This window comes from Pinus tabuliformis, chromosome 7 (assembly GCF_031772625.1).
Source record: "Pinus tabuliformis cultivar Carrire ecotype Pingquan chromosome 7, CPIR1, whole genome shotgun sequence".
In the NCBI taxonomy this organism is placed as follows: Eukaryota; Viridiplantae; Streptophyta; class Pinopsida; order Pinales; family Pinaceae; genus Pinus; species Pinus tabuliformis.
In genome coordinates, this window is record NC_142293.1 from 1,870,448,706 (window position 1) to 1,870,471,344 (window position 22,639).

The window sequence follows — 22,639 nt, forward strand, 5'->3', positions numbered from 1 at the left end:
GTTCCAATTTGGTGGGAGTTGAAAGTTCATAGGATTGTTAAATCCTTGATTTTGTGGCCCCTACCATGGTCTTCTTGAAACAAAACAAAGGGATTCTACTGAATTTGGATCTTCCTGAAAGACAGCTTTGAGCCCAAGAATTGAAGGACAATCCTTGGTCTCATGGCTTTCTTAGCAAATCACACATGTTTCTACAACTTTTGCATCCGAGGGACATTCCCTTAAAGCATGTTTCTTTCTACATTTTTTACAAAAGATAGCTAAGGCTTCGGCTTTTGCTTTATATTTGTTTTGTATTTTAAGGGTGTCTAGTTGTTCACTAAGGGTCCCTAGAATATCAGTTTTGAACTCATCAAGCATATTTCCAATCTCTGCCCTACTTATTGATCCAGTTGTAGATTTGTTTGCTCTAATAAGAGAAGGATCTCTAGGCCCTTTTCCAGTTTTAGATTTTCCCCTCGAGAGATGGACACATTGTTCTGCTATGTCATTGAGTGGAAGTTGAGAAATATCTCCCTTCCCCATCATGTTTAAAATATCTATCCATTCATCTCTAATGGCTTTTAATAGAAAGGATTTCAAGGTTTCCTCATCTAAATTACTCATTTTTGCTCTCTTTAAGTTGTATTGAAATCTTTCAAGTAATTCCTCCAAGTTTTCATCTTCTTTTTGCATCATCTTGAATACCTCATCCTTATGATTGGTTGGCATGCAATAATCCAAGTATCCATCCAAAAATGTTTGTTTCATATCATTCCAAGTCCTAATAGATTGAGTGACTAATCCCATGAACCATTTCAAAGCAGCTCCTTTCAATGTTGAAGGAAACAGTTTGAGTTTTTGAGAGTCTTCCATATAGTCATAGGTTCGGCACAAGACTTCAAACTCAAATAGAAATGTTTCAAGATCCTCACTTCGCAACCCATAAAAGTTTGGGAGGACAGATGGTGAAATGTTTTTCATTGTTATATGGGTTTCCTCATCGGCTATAGGGAATCCAAATGAGTTATCTCCATCCCTATTTCCCCCATTGTTACCTCTACCTCCTCCATTGTTTCCTCTTCCTCTACCTGAACCCCCTCCTCCAAATCCATTTACTACTTTCTATGTCATGATAGTTTCCTTAGAGTTCTCAAAGTCCTCTGGTTCTTCTATTAAAGGTGAACGAGGAAGAATTTCTCCCTCCTCTTCTTCAGGTGATTCTACTTCTTTGATTACAATATGTTCCCCTATAGAAGTGAAGAAAGGTTCTTCTCCTAGGTCAGATTTAATGGATAGTGTGGGAGAGTCTCCTAATTCGGTTGCTGCCCCTTGAATTCCAGGAATCCTAGGGCTGGGAGTGTGAGTCGAAGATGATGGAGGTGTATCTTGTCTATGCCTTGAAGTAGCTGGAGTTGTGAAAATCGAACTTTTGGCCCTAGCTATAAACCTTCCCCTAGAATCTCTTGCTCTATGCATGTCATTTTTTTATTTTTTTTTCAAGTCGGGTTAATAATTCTCTTTCTGATCTTCCAGGTCACTCTAGGTGCAAGAAGAGATCATAATCAAGAAATTATTGAATTAACAACTCTCTTTTCTAATCCTCCAGATCACATTAGGTGCAAGAGGAGACCATACTTCAAGAAGTTATCAATTTTTCCCCTCTTTTTTTTTTAAGAGATTGGCTACCTAGTTACACTTCCCTGGCAACGGCGCCAAAATGTTTGGTCAATTTAGTGTGTCCTAAATTGCTACATTAATTATCAATCCGGGAGTCGTAAACTGATGAAGTGTGGCGCACTATATGTGCAAGACAACCTATTTCTTATCTTTTTGTCGTTTTCAATTTTTATTTTGTTTTGGGGTTTTTTTATCTTTGTTTATCTCCTAATATGAATGGAAATCCTATTCCTGAGTTTTAAGAATACTCTAGAAAGCAAGTATGGATATAGATTTTAAGGTAATTGTGTCCTCTATAATGATTTCCAGAACTTAACACTTTAGAGGGTCTTAGAACATACTAGTGATGAAATTAATACTTCAACAAGAATAAAAATGTGCTGCTATTCAAATAAAGCAAATAAAGAACTACTGATCATGAAACTATTATCTTTGCTGCTATCTAAATACAGAAAAATGAATTAAGCTACTGCACTCAAATAAATCAAAAATTGCAATAAAGTAAAATAAAATAAAATCACATCATTCATAGTCTGATTCCTCGCCAGTTAGTCTAAGCTATGGCTTTCGGAGATAATCGTCAATGATATGAGCAAGTTGATGTCTAATTGCAGAAAAGTAAAACTAAAATCAAATCACATCATTCATAATCCGATTCCTCGCCAGTTAGTCTAAGCTATGGCTTTCGGAGATAATCGTCAATGATATGAGCAAGTTGATGTCTAATTGCAGAAAAGTAAAACTAAAATCAAATCACATCATTCATAATCTGATTCCTCGCCAGTTAGCCTAAGCTATGGCTTTCGGAGATAATCGTCAATGATATGAGCAAGTTGATATCTAAGCTAACTAACAAAGCAAGTGAATAAGACTAAAATCAATCAAACAGAACTGAAATTAAAAAAAAAAAACTAAGAAAATCAAAGTCAACAGAGAGGCTAATCCCATGTCACTAGTTATTGCGAAAATTATATGAAAGTGCCCGGGCCTACTCTATCCTGAAACATACACACACTAATCAGCGTTAACATCAATATACAAAGCTTGTAAAATCATAAACAGGAATGAAATGTTATTACCATAATAGATGAAATATATACATAGGTGAATAACTATGAAACATGTGCAGTGAAAATAAGGAAACGATACATAAAAACTGTACAGCAGAAAGGAAACAAAACCTCAGTGTACAGGGGCCCTCTGCACAGCCTCGGTCAACAGGCTATCAATCCAAAATTATGTTCACGCAATCATATAGAAACAGAGTCTTCTTTATATATCAAAACAAAGGAAGAAATCCTCTCGTTACCACAGTGGAACTAGTGTCACGGCACAGTAACTTTAACAGCAAAATTACATTAACAATGACTAAACTATGCGTTTGGAAACACATTATTTATAGCAAAAGCTTCATAACTGTTTTCCTGTGAAACTACGTGAACAGAGGACACATAAAAGACAGCGTCCATGGATTTAGCATAATGGTTGCCGAGATTATTAAATCTATCAATTGTGGCTGTTGGATTCTCATCGTGGGGCAGTCTACAGCTGTCAGCATGTCCACAGGGATCTAGGAACGACCATGAATCCTTCACATGCTTCAAGATAGAGTCTTGTTGTTGTAGGATTCCTCTGTTTGACCACCTTTGACCACGGCTTTCCTTGATGAATCCGGCTGAACCAATAGGACCTGATCCATGTCTAGGTCATTCCTGATCTACCCACGTGTCTCGTTTTTCCTGATGACACCTGCAACCTGGAGTTTAACAAAAACAGCTGCGGAAAGTTGAATCAGCTATGGAAAGTGGTTGCATTCCGCAATTCATGAGCAAAATCTAAGTCAAACAGCGACACAAAAACATAGTTAGAAAACCACTTAAATGCTCTTTTAAAATCAATATGCAATGATTTCTGATAGCTTATGGAGTATTGGTGAGGGGAAAAAGTCTGGGAAAATGTGTAGGAGAGGTGTAATTTCAAAGCTCAACAGGTGGCATGAAAGTTGAGATGAATGGCATGGACGATAAAATGTAAGAATTGAAGATAAATTTGAATAAGTTGCTACAAGAAATGGTCACTAATGGTGAAAGGGTAGTAAAGGAAACTCATGATGAGAACAAAAGAAATGTTAATCATGATTTCATAGACTCTAATGTTGGATTGAAGACCCACCATGTTCCAAAAATTGATATGAGGAAGTTTGATGGCAAGGATCCCGGAACATGGATACTACAGATGGAGCAATTTTTCAATCTCCATAATATGCAAAACACACAAAAGGTACGTATTGCAACTTTATATTTGGAACCAAATTAGTTTGTATGGTATTGATGGCTTTGCTCTTGTAAAAAAATTGTCACTTGGGCAATTTTTATGGAAGAAATGATAGCACATTATGAGGATACAAAAAGCAACACCTTTTTTAGCCAATTAATAAATCTCAAACAAAAGGGTTCAATGATGGAACACATTGAGAACTTCAAAAAATTGAACATAAGGGTAAAAAATATTCCAGAGAAGCATAGGATTGATGTGTTCATAGGGACTTTAAAGGATAATATCCAACATGAGGTTCGCCTTTAGGAACCTGATTCATTGGAGAAAGCATTCAAGTTAGCAAGAAAAATGGAAAGCAAAATTATGGCAACCAAGAAGCCTACCACTCACAACTATAAAGATGGAAGTGTTGTTGCCCCTAGCCTTCCACAACCTACAAGGTTGACACCACAACAATTGGAAAAAAAAAAAGAGCAAAAGGGCTTTGTTACAGTTGTGATAGCAAATACACTAATGGTCATAAGTGTGCTGAGAAAAAAGTATTCTACATAGATTGTGAAGAGGAGGAAGAAATTGAACAAGAAATGTCAAAAGAAGAGGATATACTCCAGGAACAAACCCTAGATAAAGAATAAATGAATCCGACCATGTCTTGTAATGCATTGGATAGAATTACCACTCCTCAAACTATCAAGATAGAAGGACATATCAAGAAGAAAAAGGTAATAGTGTTGATTCATTCGGGAAGTACCCATAATTTTATTCATTGTAAGATAGCAAAAGAATTGAATTGCTTCTTATATCCAACACCAGAGTGTCAAGTGATGGTTGCAAGTGGAGGAACCATAAATTGCTCTGGAAAGTGCCATAATATCAAGCTATCCATGGGAGAATATGTATTGAATGGCCCAATGCTTTCCATTCCGACGGGTGGTGCTGATGTTGTACTGGGAGTCCGATGGCTACAATCCTTGGGTACAATAGCTTTTAATTTTCAAGAACTTTTCATGAAATTTTGTGCGGAAGGAAAAGAAGTTGAATTAAGGGGTATTGTAGGGAAACCGGGAAAGATAATCAACTCTAACGGTATGATAAAGCTTATAAAGAAGGAACAACGAGGTGTAATTGAACAATTATGTTCACTGGAGGTTCACACATCGAAATCATCTATTTCTCCAGATCTCCACAAAGTCTTGGAAAATCATTCCAAGGTGTTTGAGACTCCCAAAGGTCTCCCACCTATTCGTGATCATGATCATGCTATTCATTTGATTCCAAGAAGTGTTCCTCCAAACATCAAGCCATACAGATATCCCTGTGCCCAAAAGAATGAAATTGAACGTATGGTTGCAGAAATGCTAGAGGCTGGTATAATTCAACCTAGTCAAAGTTTTTTCTCTGCTCCAGTAGTATTGGTGCACAAGAAGGATGGATCATGGCACGTATCTAGATTATAGGGAGCTCAACAAGCTCACTATTAAAGATAAATTTCCCATCCCTATAATTAATGAATTATTGGGTGAATTGCACGGATCAATTTACTTCACCAAGTTGGATCTTTGTTCAAGATATCATCAAATCAAAATGAAGACTGACGACATTCCGAAAAATAGCATTTAGAACTCATGATGGTCATTATGAATTTTTGGTCATGCCTTTTGGCCTTACCAATGCACCTTCTACATTTCAAGGTTTGATGAATTCCATTTTCAAACCCTTCCTTAGAAAATTTGTGTTAGCATTTTTTGATGATATACTAATCTACAACAAGTCTTGGAAGGATCACATTGAACATGTTGACAGGGTGCTCAAACTATTGGAGGAGAAACAATTATATGCAAAAAGCTCCAAATATTTCTTTGGAGTACAAGAGGTGGAATATGTGAGTCATATTGTATCTCATGAAGGTGTTAAGGTAAACCCTAGCAAAATTAAAGCCATTAAGGAATGAAAAACCCCCACATCCATAAAGAATTTGAGGATTTCTTGGGTTGACAGGGTATTATCGCAAGTTTGTTAAGAATTACGGGGGAATAGTAGCACCTCTAACAACATTATTGAAGAAAGATGCATTTTCATGGACTCCAGAAGCAACAAAGGCCTTCAAACATCTTAAAGAGACAATGTGCCAAGCACCGGTCTTAGCTACGTCGGACTTCACAAAAACCTTTATTATGGAATGTGATGCTTCAGGAAATGAAATTGGTGTTGTTTTAATGCAAGATGAAAGACCCATTGTTTTCGAAAGCCGTCCAATCAAGGGAAAGTATTTACACAAAGCTATTTATGAGAAGGAAATGTTGGCAATACTACATGCACTTAAGAAATGGCGACTCTACCTAATGGGAAGACACTTCAAGGAAAAAACGAAATTACCACTCCTCAAACTATCAAGATAGAAGGACATATCAAGAAGAAAAAGGTAATAGTGTTGATTGATTCGGGAAGTACCCATAATTTTATTCATTGTAAGATAGCAAAGGAATTGAATTGCTTCCTATATCCATCACTAGAGTGTCAAGTGATGGTTGCAAGTGGAGGAACCATAAATTGCTCTGGAAAGTGCCATAATATCAAGCTATCCATGGGAGAATATGTATTGAATAGTCCAATGCTTTCCATTCCAATGGGTGGTGCTGATGTTGTATTGGGAATCTGATGGCTATAATCCTCGGATACAATAGCTTTTAATTTTCAAAAACTTTTCATGAAATTTTGTGCGGAAGGAAAGGAAGTTGAATTAGGGGGTATTGTAGGAAAATTGGGAAAGATAATCAGCTCTAACGGTATGATAAAGTTTCTAAAGAAGGAACAACGAGGTATAATTGAACAATTATGTTTGCTAGAGGTTCCCACATCGAAATCATCTATTTCTCCAGATCTTCAAAATGTCTTGGACAATCATTCCAAGGTATTTGACACTCCTAAAGGTCTCCCACCTATTCATGATCATGATCATGTTATTCATTTGATTCCAGGAAGTGTTCCTCAAAACATCAGGCCGTACATATATCCCTATGCCCAAAAGAGTGAAATTGAACATATGGTTGCAGAAATGCTAGAAGCTGGTATAATTCAACCTAGTCAAAGTTCTTTCTCTGCTCCAGTAGTATTGGTGCACAAGAAGGATGGATCATGGCGCATGTGACGGATTATAGGGAGCTCAACAAGCTCACTATTAAAGATAAATTTCCCATTCCTGTCATTGATGAATTATTGGATGAATTGCATGGATCAATTTACTTCACCAAGTTGGATTTTCATTCAGGATATCATCAAATCTGAATGAAGACTGAAGACATTCCGAAAACAACATTTAGAACTCATGATGGTCATTATGAATTTATGGTCATGCCTTTTGGCCTTACCAATGCACCTTCTACATTTCAAGGTTTGATGAATTCCATTTTCAAACCCTTCCTTAGAAAATTTGTGTTAGTATTTTTTGATGATATACTAATCTACAACAACTCTTAGAAAGGTCACGTTGAACATGTTGACAGGGTGCTCAAACTATTGGAGGAGAAACAATTATATGCAAAAAGCTCCAAATTTTTCTTAGTACAAGAGGTGGAATATGTGGGTCATATTGTATCTCATGAAGGTGTTAAGGTAGACCCTAGCAAAATTAAAGCCATTAAGGAATGAAAATCCCCCACATCCATAAAGCAACTGCAAGGATTTCTCGAGTTGACAGGGTATTATCACAAGTTTATTAAGAATTATGGGAGAATAGCAGCACCTCTAACAACATTATTGAAGAAAGATGCATTTTCATGGACTCCAGAAGCAACAAAGGCCTTCCAACATCTTAAAGAGACAATGTGCCAAGCACCGTCTTAGCTATGCCGAACTTCACAAAAACCTTTATTGTGGAATGTGATGCTTCAGGAAATGGAATTGGTGTTGTTTTAATGCAAGATGAAAGACCCATTGTTTTCGAAAGTCATCCAATTAAGGGAAAATATTTACACCAAGCTATTTATGAGAAGGAAATGTTGGCAATACTACATGCACTTAAGAAATGGCAACCCTACCTAATGGGAAGACACTACAAGGTAAAAACGAAATTACCACTCCTCAAACTATCAAGATAGAAGGACATATCAAGAAGAAAAAGGTAATAGTGTTGATTGATTCAGGAAGTACCCATGATTTTATTCATTGTAAGATAGCAAAGGAATTGAATTGCTTCCTATATCTAGCACCAGAGTGTCAAGTGATGGTTGCAAGTGGAGGAACCATAAATTGCTCTGGAAAGTGCCATAATATCAAGCTATCCATCAGAGAATATGTATTGAATAGCCCCATGCTTTCCATTCCAATGGGTGGTGCTGATGTTGTACTGGGAGTCTGATGGCTACAATCCTTGGGTACAATTGCTTTTAATTTTCAAGAACTTTTCATGAAATTTTGTGCGGAAGGAAAAGAAGTTGAATTAAGGGGTATTGTAGGGAAACCGGGAAAGATAATCAACTCTAACAGTATGATAAAGCTTCTAAAGAAGGAACAACGAGGTGTAATTGAACAATTATGTTCGCTAGAGGTTCCCACATCGAAATCATCTATTTCTCCAGATCTCCAAAAGGACTTGGACAATCATTCCAAGGTATTTGAGACTCCCAAAGGTCTCCCACCTATTCGTGATCATGATCATGCTATTCATTTGATTCCAGGAAGTGTTCCTCCAAACATCAGGCCATACAGATATCCCTAAGCCCAAAAGAGTGAAATTGAACGTATGGTTGCATAAATGCTAGAGGATTGTATAATTCAACCTAGTCAAAGTTCTTTCTCTACTCCAGTAGTATTGGTGCACAAGAAGGATGGATCATGGCGTATGTGTCTAGATTATAGGGAGCTCAACAAGCTCACTATTAAAGATGAATTTCCCATTCCTGTCATTGATGAATTATTTGATGAATCGCATGGATCAATTTACTTCACCAAGTTGGATCTTTGTTTAGGATATCATCAAATCAGAATGAAGACTGAACACATTCCAAAAACAACATTTAGAATTCATGAGGATCATTATGAATTTTTGGTCATGCCTTTTGGCCTTACCAATGCACCTTCTACATTTCAAGGTTTGATTAATTCCATTTTCAAACCCTTCCTTAGAAAATTTGTGTTAGTATTTTTTGATGATATACTAATCTACAACAAGTCTTGGAAGGATCACGTTGAACATGTTGACAGGGTGCTCAAACTATTGGAGGAGAAACAATTATATGCAAAAAGCTCCAAATGTTTCTTTGGAGTACAAGAGGTGGAATATCTAGGTCATATTGTATCTCATGAAGGTGTTAAGGTAGACCCTAGCAAAATTATAGCCATTAAGGAATGGAAAATCCTCACATCCATAAAGCATCTGCGAGGATTTCTCTGGTTGACAGGGTATTATCGCAAGTTTCTTAAGAATTATGGGAGAATAGTAGCACCTCTAGCAACATTATTGGAGATAGATGCATTTTCATGTACTCCATAAGCAACAAAGGCCTTCGAACATCTTAAAGACATAATGTGGCAAGCACCGGTCTTAGCTACATCGGACTTCACAAAAACCTTTATTGTGGAATGTGATGCTTCAGGAAATGGAATTGGTGTTATTTTAATGCAAGATGAAAGACCCATTGTTTTTGAAAGTCGTCCAATCAAAGGAAAATATTTACACAAACCTATTTATGAGAAGGAAATGTTAGCAATATTACATGCACTTAAGAAATGGCGACCCTACCTAATAGGAAGACACTTCAAGGTAAAAACGGATCATGATAGTATTTAATACTTTTTAAAACAAAGATTATCCTCTGAAGAGCAACAAAAATGGGTGAGAAAGATGTTGGGTTATGACTTTGAAATCATCTACAAAAAAAGGAAGCAAAACGTTGTGGCAAATGCACTCTCAAGAAAGGATGAGGATGTGGAAGCATTGTTGTGCGCCATTTATATTATCCAACTGGATTGGATAAATGAAGCAAGGGAGGAATGGAAGAATGACGAAGAAGTGTGGGCACTCATTCGAAAGATACAACAAGATCGCAATACATCTGATACATTTAGCTGGAAAAAATATTTGTTATGGTACAAAGATCGCTTATACCTATGTAAGAATTCCCAACTCAAACAAAATGTTCTTATGGAATTGCACATTTCTTCCTTAGGAGGGCACTTATGATTTTTAAAAACTTACCACAGGGTTAAGAAGGAATTTTTTTGGGATGGCCTTAAATCAGATATTCAAAAGTTTGTGGCAAAATGTTTGGTTTGCCAACAAAATAAAGTTGAAACAATTAAGACCCCAGGGCTATTACAACCTTTATCCATTCCAAGCCAACATTGGGAGGAGGTTTCAATGGATTTTATCACAGGTTTACCCAAGTCCGAGGGAAAGAGTGTCATCATGGTGGTAGTTGACAAACTTACCAAGTATGCACACTTTTGTGCATTATCACATCCATTTAAAGCCAGTATAGTTTCTACTGCATTTATTGATACAATTCAAAAGCTACATGGAAACCCAAATATTATTGTAAGCAACAGAGATCCCATTTTCACTGGAATTTTTTGGACAATTATTTATTTATTATTATTTTTTTTTTTTTCTTGGTACTCAGTTAGCTCATAGCTCATCTTATCATCCTCAATCTGATGGGCAAACTAAGATAGTAAACAAATGTTTGGAAAGATATCTTTGTTGCTTTGTATCTGATAAACAAACATAATGGTTCAAATGGTTGCCTCTGGCTGAATGGTGGTAAAACACTTCCTTCCATACTGCAGCAAAAATGACCCCATTTATGGCACTTTATGGATATCATCCACCATCCATCACATCATATTTAAGAGAAAATTCTAAGGTTCAAGCAGTGTAACATCACATCAAGCATCAACAACAATTTCTCCAACTCTTAAAGGATAACCTCACGTTGGCGCAGAATAGAATGAAACAACATGCAGATCAACATCGCAGCGAAAGAAGTTTTGATGTAGGTGACTGGGTATTCCTACGGCTACAACCATATAAACAAATGTCCCTCAAGCAAGCTAAGAAGGATAATAAATTATTACCAAAGTATTATGGTCCATACAAGGTGTTGCAAAAGATTGGTACTATGGCATACAAATTGGAGCTTCTTGCAGCTTCTCGAGTGCACCCAGTTTTCCATGTTTCATGTTTAAAAAAGGTTATAGGTGACAAGCTCCCAGTTCAAACAATATTGCCAGAACTTGACGAGGAAGGAAAAATCGTATTAGAATCGGAAGTAATCACAGAAACAAGAACTCGACAGCTACGAAATCGATCAATTTCGAAGTATCTCATCAAGCGGAAGAACTTAACCGTTGAAGATTCCACATGGGAGGATGAGAATTTTATACATAAGCATCCAAAACTACTCAAGCGTTGAGGACAACGCTTTTCGGAAGGAGAGGGGCATGTTAGGCCCCTATAATACTAGTGATTCCCCCATTACTATTGTCATTATATCCTTTATTGTTATTATTGTGCACCTATTGTCCCCATATTGTTATTAGTATGCCCCATAGAAACCCACTATTGTTATTTTTGTGCCCTTATGTTATTATTATTATGTCGACTTGATTATATTATGACCCCTTAGACTCCTATATATAGAAGGGAGGTTTAGTCATTTGAATCATCCAAGAATTGTTCATTTGTGTAATGTAAATGAGGTTTCCCCCTCGAAGAGGCTGAATTCTAACGCATTTATCTATCTTTTCTATCTTTTTGTGAGCTGGTTTCCTAACAGTGTTCCTCCTACCCATTATTTCGTCAATAAGTAATTGTTAGTTTTTGTAGCATTGGATGGTGTTCTAGTCTCAAAACTTTGTGGAGAGGCTAAAACACATGATTTCTCAAAAACCCAAAAATCATTTCTGGAAATTCCAGCTAGAGATGGCTCAATTAAATGAATTGATCGATAATATAAAAATGCCTAAGTCTAACTTAGTGAAATCGATTAATTAATAGCAATTAATTGAGAAAGGTTAGAATTCTCTAGAAACTCACATGGATTGACTTGGAGATGACCTCATCCATTTATTAAGTTTAATATTGGCCGTTGGAGTCCTAACTAGATATTATAAGAAGAGGTCGATGGGTAGATGGAGAAACACACTTTGAGAGCGAGTTTCCTTGGGTAGTTCGATTTTCCAGAGAGCATCATTATGTCGGAAGAGTTGGATCTAGAGAGGGGATACAAAGACTGAGAGGGGCAAAGACAGTGAATTCGAAGGAAGATTTTCCAGTTCCATAGAGGCAAGAGAGGAGCTCAAATTATTTTTCCTGGCAGCAGCACAGGGCCTTCGCAGTTGCTTCAGCGAGTAGTTCGATTTAGCTAGAGAGAAGGTTGTTTCAGTTTCTAGAGGCCAGGAGGATTTTCCAAGAGGTTGGAGAGACACTTTCCCAGTAAAAAACATGCAAGACGACTCGGTTAGCATCAGTTTCGGCCTAAGCGTGTGAGGGCCTACGCAGAGGGTTTGGACGACTTGCTTTTCAAAGGTCAGTCAGAGTTGGGATTGCTTGGATATGAGGGTAAATTCCCTCAGGTGTTTTTTCTAATATTTCTCTTAGTTTGGATAGCCAATTGGGCATCCAAAATTATTATACTCATAATTCACTGCTACATAATAATAAAAACCCTTAGCTGCTGCATCGATTTTCCCACATTGGTTTTTTTTCGAGGACATTTGTCCAAAAATAATTGTGTCAATTTTTATGTGTATGTGCTAGCATTTCTTAGTTCCTATTTTTGCTTCCGCAATATTTTTATTTGGTGAAGAAATTATAGTGTGAATATTTTTTTATTTTGTCGTTAACAAAATAAATTGCATAATTAATTTATCAATTAGAAGAAATATTTCCAGTTGTTGCATTTCAAGGAATTTTCATAGTAATATATATGGATCACACTCTAACATTAGATGCTCAAGAGCCACTATTTGGCCTAGCTCCCTAGCCACTAAATGTTGAAGGATACTATCTTCATTTGGAGACAAGACTAGGGAATTGGTTTGCTCTAAGGACCCCCATGATGAGTGCTTGTCTTCCCTACAACAACTTCCTTGACTATTTTTTCTTGTACCTTTTTGAAGTAGGACTTCCTTCATGCCAAGGATGGCCTTTGTCCTAGACCATAATCCATATCTAGTCCCTCCACTGCTACCAAATCCTTTAGAAGTTTGGCCTTCCTAGGTCTTAGATCATATGGACCATCCCATTTGGTTCTAAGAACTGAGGATGATGAGGTTTCCATGTTCCAAGATTTACATCCCTTGCAAAAGCTAAGAGAAGAATCATCAAACATTTTCATTGAGAACCCTCTTATATCTAGGTCACCTTTAAATACCTCAAAATATAAGGCTAAGAGGACACTCTTCTTTGTAATCAAGCAATGAGTGCCTAACCCCATATATTTCCCAAATGCCTCTTCCCCCGAACCCCTTTTTATCACCCTCATAACGAAAACCATCATCGAAAGAATGAGTAAAGGGAAGTAAAGTACCCTTACATGGAATAGAAGGCAACTCCCCTAGTCTCGATCTCTTAAAAGAAGAGACCTTAATGCCCTAAAAAATCGAATAAAATACAATGCTAATAGATTGTCCCGTTAAGTGCCTTTCAACGGTTAGTCAATCCTCCATCATGGAAATTCATTAGTCCTCTTGTACCAACTTCTTAGTGGCTCCTTTGAGAGAGGTGTTGACAAATTCTTGTGCATTATCTTCCAAATGAACCTTTGGTCCTTTCAAGATTTTTTATTCCTGGTCCTTCCCCAAATCGGGGCCAGAAGGAAAGCCTTTGGGAGTCATTAGTATCCATTTATTCTTCTCAAAGGGTAACATTAATCAACCATAATATGTCTTACCCAATGGCACCTGACACACCTAAAAGCCACATTAATATAATCTAGACACTGTGTAAGGAAGTGACCTTAGACTAAAAGATCGATTGACACATAAAGACCTTCACGAACATCCATTTCCATTAGCACCTTTCCCATTGATCATAGATTAAGACAATAATTTATCATTCATTTCTAGCGTTTGACCAATCCTGTCCTTAATTGCTTTTATACCCACAATCGTCCAACACTCCAACAAAAGGCCTATGAGTTTAATCCAAACAAGTTATTTATCAAGAGGGGTCTCATAATCGAAAAGTGGATACCAAATTTGAACAATGACACAAGCTAAGACCTAAAGCCATATTTCTTTAAAATCTTTTATGCATCCAAAGAATCTTGGAAAATAAATCCAACCCAAACATGAGTAACTATATGAAAAACTCGACAATACCTAAGCAAAGATTGCTAGTTTTCTTGGAGTTAATTACCAACTTTTTTCATTGACAATCTTCTCCCTATAATTTTCCCACAAGAGTTATGCCATTTAAATCCGTAATATCCCTCAACCCAACATTCTTCCCCACCACTAGGAAAATACTACCTCGTATATTTTTCAGGGTCTTTTTTTGCTTCCTTCCCACCCTATTTTCTTTCTCACCTAGGTTAACTCCTTACAAAAGTAATAGATCCAAAATTTCATTGACAAACCCTTTGCCACCATCTATAGGACCAAACTATTAAGGTAGGCACCTTTCTATAGAATCTGACCCAAATTGTTGGCAACATTAAATATTTCATTTGCGCACACATGACTTTTTGTTACCCCTTCATGATTTAGCAATTATGTGGAAGCCATGTTATCTGAATTTTAAAATATGATGCAACACTATCGCACACAACCTTAGCTCCAATAGTAGACACAAATCCATTAGGTTAACCACACGAAAGGAGTAAATGCATCCCTAATTGATCTCGTGATATGACTAGGGGAGCTCATGCAAGAGTCACCACCGTTTCAGAAACTATCTACAAACCCTTATGTAGTTAGTTGTGAATACTCTACCATCTTGCTTAACCCTCAAGATGTCAGTGCTTCCAGTAATCAAAACTCTAACAATATCACAAAACCCTAGTTTCTACATCTTCATGCTTGAGATTTCTAAGACTAACTCACTTCATTAAAACATATAATTAGGTCGATAGGTTTTTTATGGTGAGGTTCCTCCTCACGACACTGTAGTTGATTCGTCGGCCTAAAACGAATATGCTCTTTTCGAACACGTGTCACATATGTTATTACTTTTGTGTTTGCTTGTGATTGCACTAGGGCAGTTCTTGGTCCCTGAATTTCCTTCACCACCGCAAAATAGATTCAAAGATTTTGGAAAGATGTCCAATTAATGACACGAAGATGAAGATGTTATACTTAAAAGCATTAACATTTTGGGAAGATGAAGGTGGCCAATCCTACTGTGGCGATGCAAAGTGATGGCCTTTATGCTCATAAGGGAATGGTCTTACCATCTCCCACAGGGGTAACAAAGAAAAATTTAAATTGGGTAGTTGGTAGAAATCTCGTTTGACAGTCTCCATACTTTTGAAACGGAGGGACCGTTGTTCTCTCTGCCATATGAAGCTCCATGGGATAGTTGCTTCGCTTGATGGGATGGTGGCTTCACTCGAACAGAAAGAAAGAACATATGGCTTTTACAAACGTTGAGTGAGACCCAATAATGCAAGTGGTAAACCCCAAATAAGTTATAAAAGGGTTATGCTCGTGCTACAACAGGCGATGTGATTGGTTTGCATTTACAATTATGTAAAGGCGCATGGTTTCCATGTTCAGATTAAGATTTCCATGCATAACGAATATTCTGAATGTTTCTGATTCATGCAAGAGAAATCCTAAGAGGAGAGTTGGGTTACAACTTAAAAATACGATTTAGTTGATCTCCGCATACCAATATACTCCTATATTGTTGAATCTCTATATGATATAAATTGTGTTTATAGTGACTTTCTTGTTTCTTTACATCGCAATCCTCACGGTCATGCGTGTCAAGAGGGCCGACAATGTTTGCACTGACAGGAAACAGTGGTATGGTGAGGCTCGAGGTGAAGCCATAAAAGTGAGGTTGCACCATGGAATTACCATCCCAATCAATCCTTTCGGTTGAGCAAAAGTTCCTCATTAATACATGAATTCCATATATGATTATAACGAAGTCGTTGGTTTGTCGCTACTAAAGGTCATGATCGACGATGACCAATACTCAATATTAATGACATCTCACGACTAGCATTTGGAAAAGTCTCCGAAATGATACAAAGTTTGAGCTATATAGAAAGAATAGAGTACCCCAAGACATAAAAAATAATCCACCCATTTGATATCTTGATTAGACCTTATAACCTTCGTATAGGCCTGAATATTTTGAGAGTCAACACTCAGTCGTGACTCATGGACATTGAAGTGTACATGGGAAAAGGAAAAAAATATAAATACTATTTAAAATAATGTAAACAAAATTAATAATCTAGATACTATTTAATAATTAGATTTTTTTTGTTGTTAAATTAAAATAAAATAAAATTAATAATCGAGATACTATTTTGTTTTATTTTTTCTATAGGTTTGAAATTTTTAATTTGTTGATAATATTAATGATTTTTAGGCTATTTCTTTAGTTTTCGTGTGAAACAATTTTGGCGTTACTTTTCACCTTGCAATTCCACATAATTCCATGGATTGTCCAAAACACTTTGTTTCTTCTCTTGTGCTCCAGATTGACATGGTATGGTATGCTATCTGAAAAGATGGTCACCCTAACGTGCAAGCGCCTTTTTGGAAGCTTTTGAGTTCCATGTCTTACATTAAGAGTCATATAATGTTAAGCTTTGAATTAGGTTTTTTAATGCTTTCGATGTATTGAGGCATAATACACTAAGCTTTGAGTTGGGTATTTTATAGTTTGGTTGTATTGTTGAGCTTTGCTACTGATGAGCTTTTGATTTTTTAATGGCTTCTAGTTCCTCAGAAGACGTGGCTTTGCCTATGCTACAAAGGATATTGTTTAGGGTAGACCCTTTTCCTAGAAGATTTCCACCAAAAGATGATGATATGGACTATTTTAATGTGAAACCATTCCATATATAGGAACTTCTTATGGATTAGGTCTCTAAATTTCTTATATGCGAAGCTTTGAACTTTATCAAATGTTGTGTTGAAAGTGCGCGAATCTAATAATATTTCAACTATATATAGTTTTTAGGTCTTTTTGAAGTGAGAGCATGCCGTACTTTGCATATTTGAAACCTATTCAAGCTTTGGTGGATGAAGCTTGTTGGATCCATGTCCAAGGAATGGAATTATGGCTCTAGTGGTTACATGAAGTCATGGGCATTCTTTCATAAAGATATTTGAAGTCTGTACCACATTCATGGATTTCAAACATATGTAAAATGTGAAAAGAGATGGATATGAGTTTTAAGCAACCAATCGACATTTTTTTAGGTCTTGCAGTTGGAAATGTAAATTAAATTTATTTGATGGCATTTTACTTAAATGTTGGTTTTACTTACTTCCATCTTCCCCACTCCTCCTATTGGTGTTGCTTTGGACCTCATAGTACAAATGCTAGTAATATAGGTTCTTCAACTATGTTAAAATAATTATAAAAATAACCTAACAAATATATATGTTTTTAGGAAATAAAAAAATCTTAATTTCTAAAATTCCACTCCCACACACACACACACACATATATATATATTTATTTGGGTGTGGAGTATGCCTTGAAACTACTCTTGCTTGGCTAAGAGCTCATCTTCCTCGGACGTAAGGAAACGAGTTAACGACCCAAGACCCAGAGGCATATGGCAGGAGTGAAACCTTGCCCCCTTACGGACCACCAACGAGTTATTCTAGGTGGCGTGGTTTTCCTTGATTAACGGTGATGAGTCAACATGCATTCGCAGTTGGCAGCCAGAGATGGTTGTCTTCACTGCTGGTTTGACAACTGAGTTATGATAGATTTTCTCACCTGTAAAAAAAAACTTCATTTTTTAATTTATTTTTTCTCCGTAAATAAGCTTCTTTCTATTAAACTTACCAGATTACATAATAACAAAATTATTTTATCGTAGTGGAAACTAAATTAATGGCAAAAATTAAACTCATACCATATTACATAAAATCAAAATTCTTTTACAACAGTGGAAACTAGACTAATGACACAAGTTAATGTCTTTTGTCTCAAATATCTATATACTAACATATATAAAATGGTTTACTAACCAAAACTTTATTATACAAAACATTATACCATAATACTAGTAAATTCCACTCAACATAGAAAAACCATAAATTAGCTGAATCAATAAATATAGAAATATTTAAAAATATAAAAATTGATAGATAAGAAAAAAACACAAAAAAAAAAACATAAACCTTAGGGTTAAAAATACACAAACTAATTTAATTATTTTTAAAATATATTTTAATTAAGGTGATTTTTGTTTAAATTTAAAACATAAAAATATAATATATATCTATTTTTAATTCTGCTTTCTTTATACTTACTTCTGTTTTATATTTTTATATTGCACATTAAACTAAATCCATGTTAGTTTAATAAAATGTGCACACCTTTGATTTTCAATGTGATCATAAAAATCCATGAGATAAAGCTTACGTCATATAGATTCACCATACCTTCCTTTCTGAGCATGTGACCAGAAGCTACAAGCTTTAACTAAGCTCCCATGTGAACGACGGCTGAGATCCTTCGAAGCACGTAAGGGAAAACCTTGCCTGTGAAAGAGGAAAACAGAGGACAGTTATGAACGTCTGACGGTAACATCGACGCCGTCCCCAAGCCAAACGTCCCGGTGAGCCACTAGAGGTGCCTTCTTCCCTAACGCCGTTAAGTTACGGCTTGACACCGTTAGAGACACCGCTTGACGCCGTTACGTCGATCCTTCCCCCTCTTCGGCCTCTAACGATAAAAGTGCGGGGATTCTTCCATGAAATTGATCGATTGAAGGCCCGGGAGTTCAACTATTGGAGCATTTCAATCTGTCGGAGCACAGATTTTACAGTTCTGTCGTCATTTTGGAGGTCGATTGGACGGTATTTTGCCTTTAAATTCGTTTTTGTCATGTTAATTTTTCGCCTTTTATTTGTTTGTCATATTAATTTTCTCCCGGTGTCTGAGGCAGTGTCTGCGTTTTTAGAGCTCGAAAAAAATTAAGATTTTGTGCAAATGTAACTTCTTGATTTTTGTTCTCTCCTGTTTTGTTTCGCTTTAATTAAGAGCTTCTTCAAGAGCTTCTCTGCCTCTGATTTTGTTATGTTTTGAAGTTTTACCATTTGTCTTTCTCGCAGGAGCAAAATTTTGGCTGAAAAATATCGGCAGCAGAAGAAACTATAATAGTGAATGTAATTTCTCGGAATAAAGGTTCTATGCTCGATTGTCGGGCCGAAAAAAATGAGCCCTAGATGTTTTTCTTTCGGTTAATCATGCACAAGCATTGCTTATTCCGTTGGCTCCAAGGGCTTCTAGCATAATGTGCGAGAAAATGCACTAATTTCTGGACCGGTTATTGAATACGAGGGTTTCGGTTCGTAAAATGTTCAATTAGCCGTCTCTTGCGTCAGAAGCGACAACATTAGGGGTCCTTGAAGGATTTTGTTGCCCGTGCTTGCTCCGGAAGCCAGCTCGAATGAAATACAGCGTAAATTTATTGACGTTATGGCTCAGCAGTCGTCTCGTCTTCAACGTCTGCTCACGCTCCTGGATAGTATCCTTTTAATTCGCATTTCTAGGTTTTTATTTTTCTTTCAAATTTAAACGATAATTTCGCTTCTGTTAAATGCATTGTGTGCTATTTTTTGACGCTTATGGCAATTAACGCATGCATTTTAAATGTCTGACAACTTTACGTATCATAGAACCCTATCAGTAATAGGTCCTTTTTCTGCGGGTTTGATAGTGGCACTTATCAACATCTTTGAAAAGCTCTACAATTTTGAACATTACATAATCTTGTATCTGTAATTTTCTGTTTTGAAGGTTTTGTTAGGAATTCGATAGTTAAAATTATACGTCTTTTTGAAGAGCTTCTGAAATTTCGGTATCGTGTAATTTTATTATTGCAGCGTTTTTAATAGACTGGACTTTGTAAGAGTATTTAGAATTCTCAACTTTAAAATGTTTTTGAATTATTTTTGATCAGTTAGTTGAGGCCTGTATTGATAAGTTTCCAAGATCAAAATCTTCACTTGAAATATAGCTGGTTCCAAGCAGACAAATAGCGATACACGGCTTGCAGTTTTTGATATCGTTAGTACATATTCACTACTATAGGTATTTATCAGGAATTTGATAGCTCGACTATAAATGTCTTTGAACAGCTTCACAATTTTACATATTATAATATAATATTCCTGTAAACTTTTAATAAAGAAGGGCTTTGTCAGCAATTTAAATGTTCAGCATCAAAATCTCTTTGAAATTTCTTTCCATCAGTTAGTTGCTGCCTGAATTGACAAACTTGAAGACCACAACCTTTACTTTAAACACAGCTGGCTCCAGGAAGACAAAGAGGCACAAGTGCCTCACAATTTCGCACATCAAAGAAAACCCTATCTGGAAATTTTTACTCCTACGACTTTTTGTAAAAATTTTGGTTGTTACGATTAGTCTTTGAAGAGCTTTGCAATGTAACACACTGTATAATTAATAAAAAGGGTTTTGAATCTTGATCTTGCTTGCGGTGTGAATTGATAAATTTGCCAGACCTTCACTTGAAACACAGCTGGCTCGACGCAGACAACGAGGCGTACAGCTGCACGGCAGATAGGAGAAATTGCAAAACTGCACCCCCAGGATCTAAGTGCACTCTTGAAGAAGGTAAGCACAATGACATGGGATTGAATTTGAATTTGGTGGTATAATATTTTCTTTCACTTTTTTGTTCTTTTCAAGTTGTATCAAACATCCGGTTTTTGTGGTTGAGCTAGAAAGACAGAAACCTGTTTACAAAAATCAGACTTTTAGAACCTTGCAGGGAAACCCAAGAGACAGTTCTCACATTTCTGTATGGCATCCCCAACATGCCTGTTGGCTTAGACTAGTGTGCCTAAGCCCTAGGAATTTGAACCAGGCAACTGCTGGCGTAGAACTAGCTAGATGCGCAACAACATTGATGACGATTGGTTGAGCCAACCCCTTGGACTGGATTCTTACATTCACTTATTTTCAAGTTTCAACTGAATTCTAGTAAGAGTATGGCACATGGCCACAATGCACATCTCTGAACATGTGCATGACCACACCAATGGACATAACTAGAGATATAGCTATATTAATATTGGCCCCGTAGATCAGTTAGATCTCTATTGGAATTTTTTTATTAAGGACAGTTATAATATGGAGCACATAAAGTTCAAAAAATGGCCACCGTTGTGTAGATTTATTTTTGGTTATCCTAAATTGATGAGACATGGTTGACCTTTCATATAGATTGTTATTATTTTGGTTAGTTCACACTCACATACTCATCAAGTTTATAACCTTATGCCCTATTTGTGAAGTAAGACATGAAGCCAAATGGAAAGGCCAAAATACTGCTCAAGCGACAATACTGTAGGTAAACTGCCACCTCATGAAGGAAATACTATTAGGAACAGGTCAGGCAAAACGGAGCTGTGTGAAGCCCTCCACTCTGTCTCCCAGAAGGCTACTGGTTCACTGCCCCCATATATTGTTTGAAGGTACTGGGGAAAGAGGCCCAAGAGGATGCAACTTTTATTGGAAATGGGAAATGGTTTCAAGCTTATAATTGAATGAATGTCACTGTAAAACACTGAATTGGAGGTGTCTGGAAAAGTTTATGGAAGCAATTTTATATGCTGAGAAGCTTTGATTAGGCACTGAAACGTTTGTATTTCAACCTAAAGCCATGAAATAGAGGTCAAACATCCTGTTTCCAAAGTCTTTTTCAAAGCAATTTCAATCTAGAACACTGAAATGTAGGTCAAACATCTTAGTGTTAGAATTTACCCAAACCCAACACCCGACGTTTAATTCCAAGCAATCAATTACTGAAACAAATACAGCGTTAAGTTCCCAACACATAAAATTTAGCAGAAGCAAACTACGATCTGAATCATATAATCATAAGCAGATTTCTGCCCAACAAATTAGTTCTTCATTAATAAAAATTTAGAACTTACTTGGGCTCCTGTTCTGGGATAATGTCCCATTAGAGAAATTACAGATTACAAAATGTCCGATTTGATCACTCAGATCTGCTCTCTTGTAAATTTGGATCTCCAGTCCCTTTGCAGTCTCTCAGACCCAACACATGCTCACTAACTCAACCTTGTGTTGCTGTTGTGTGTCTTCTCCTCACTTTAGCCTTGCTTTTATAACTTTACAGTTTGTGAAAACCCTAATTCTAACCCTAAACCTAATCTCAAAGTGATTGACGACCAAGATTAAATCTAGCCTCACTTGAGATCAGTCACTGAGATTAAAACTTATTCACTAAAGTAAATAATTTACTTTTCCTAAGTTTTATTTTAGCTCAATAAGCCAACATATTAATATGTGCTTTTCCTAAGTTAAACTCAGGCTAAGTTACATCAGCAACTCACTCAACCTAGAGCAAGTGTTCTAAGGTGATGTGGGTGACTTTTGCACGTCTAGACATAAGGCCTGTGTAGAAGTATTTGCACAAGCTACAAACTTCAACTCTCACTCTTAGCAAAGGGAGATATTTTTAGGAAGAATCTCCTCCGCCTAGATCTGTCTCCAAGCCGATCT

At 36.6% G+C, this 22,639-nt stretch overlaps 1 protein-coding gene across 1 annotated transcript in view; it reads left to right on the top strand.

The window, feature by feature from the left end:
• Positions 1–18,755: 18,755 nt before the first annotated feature.
• The window catches only part of RGD3 (ROOT GROWTH DEFECTIVE 3), a 197,896-nt gene continuing 194,012 nt past the window's right edge, over positions 18,756–22,639 (top strand). Inside the window, 3 exon segments of the mRNA XM_089460606.1 lie at positions 18,756–18,927; positions 19,195–19,610; positions 20,628–20,722. Of these exon segments, the coding sequence (XP_089316732.1) occupies positions 19,562–19,610; positions 20,628–20,722 (144 nt within the window). The 5' untranslated portion in view covers positions 18,756–18,927; positions 19,195–19,561.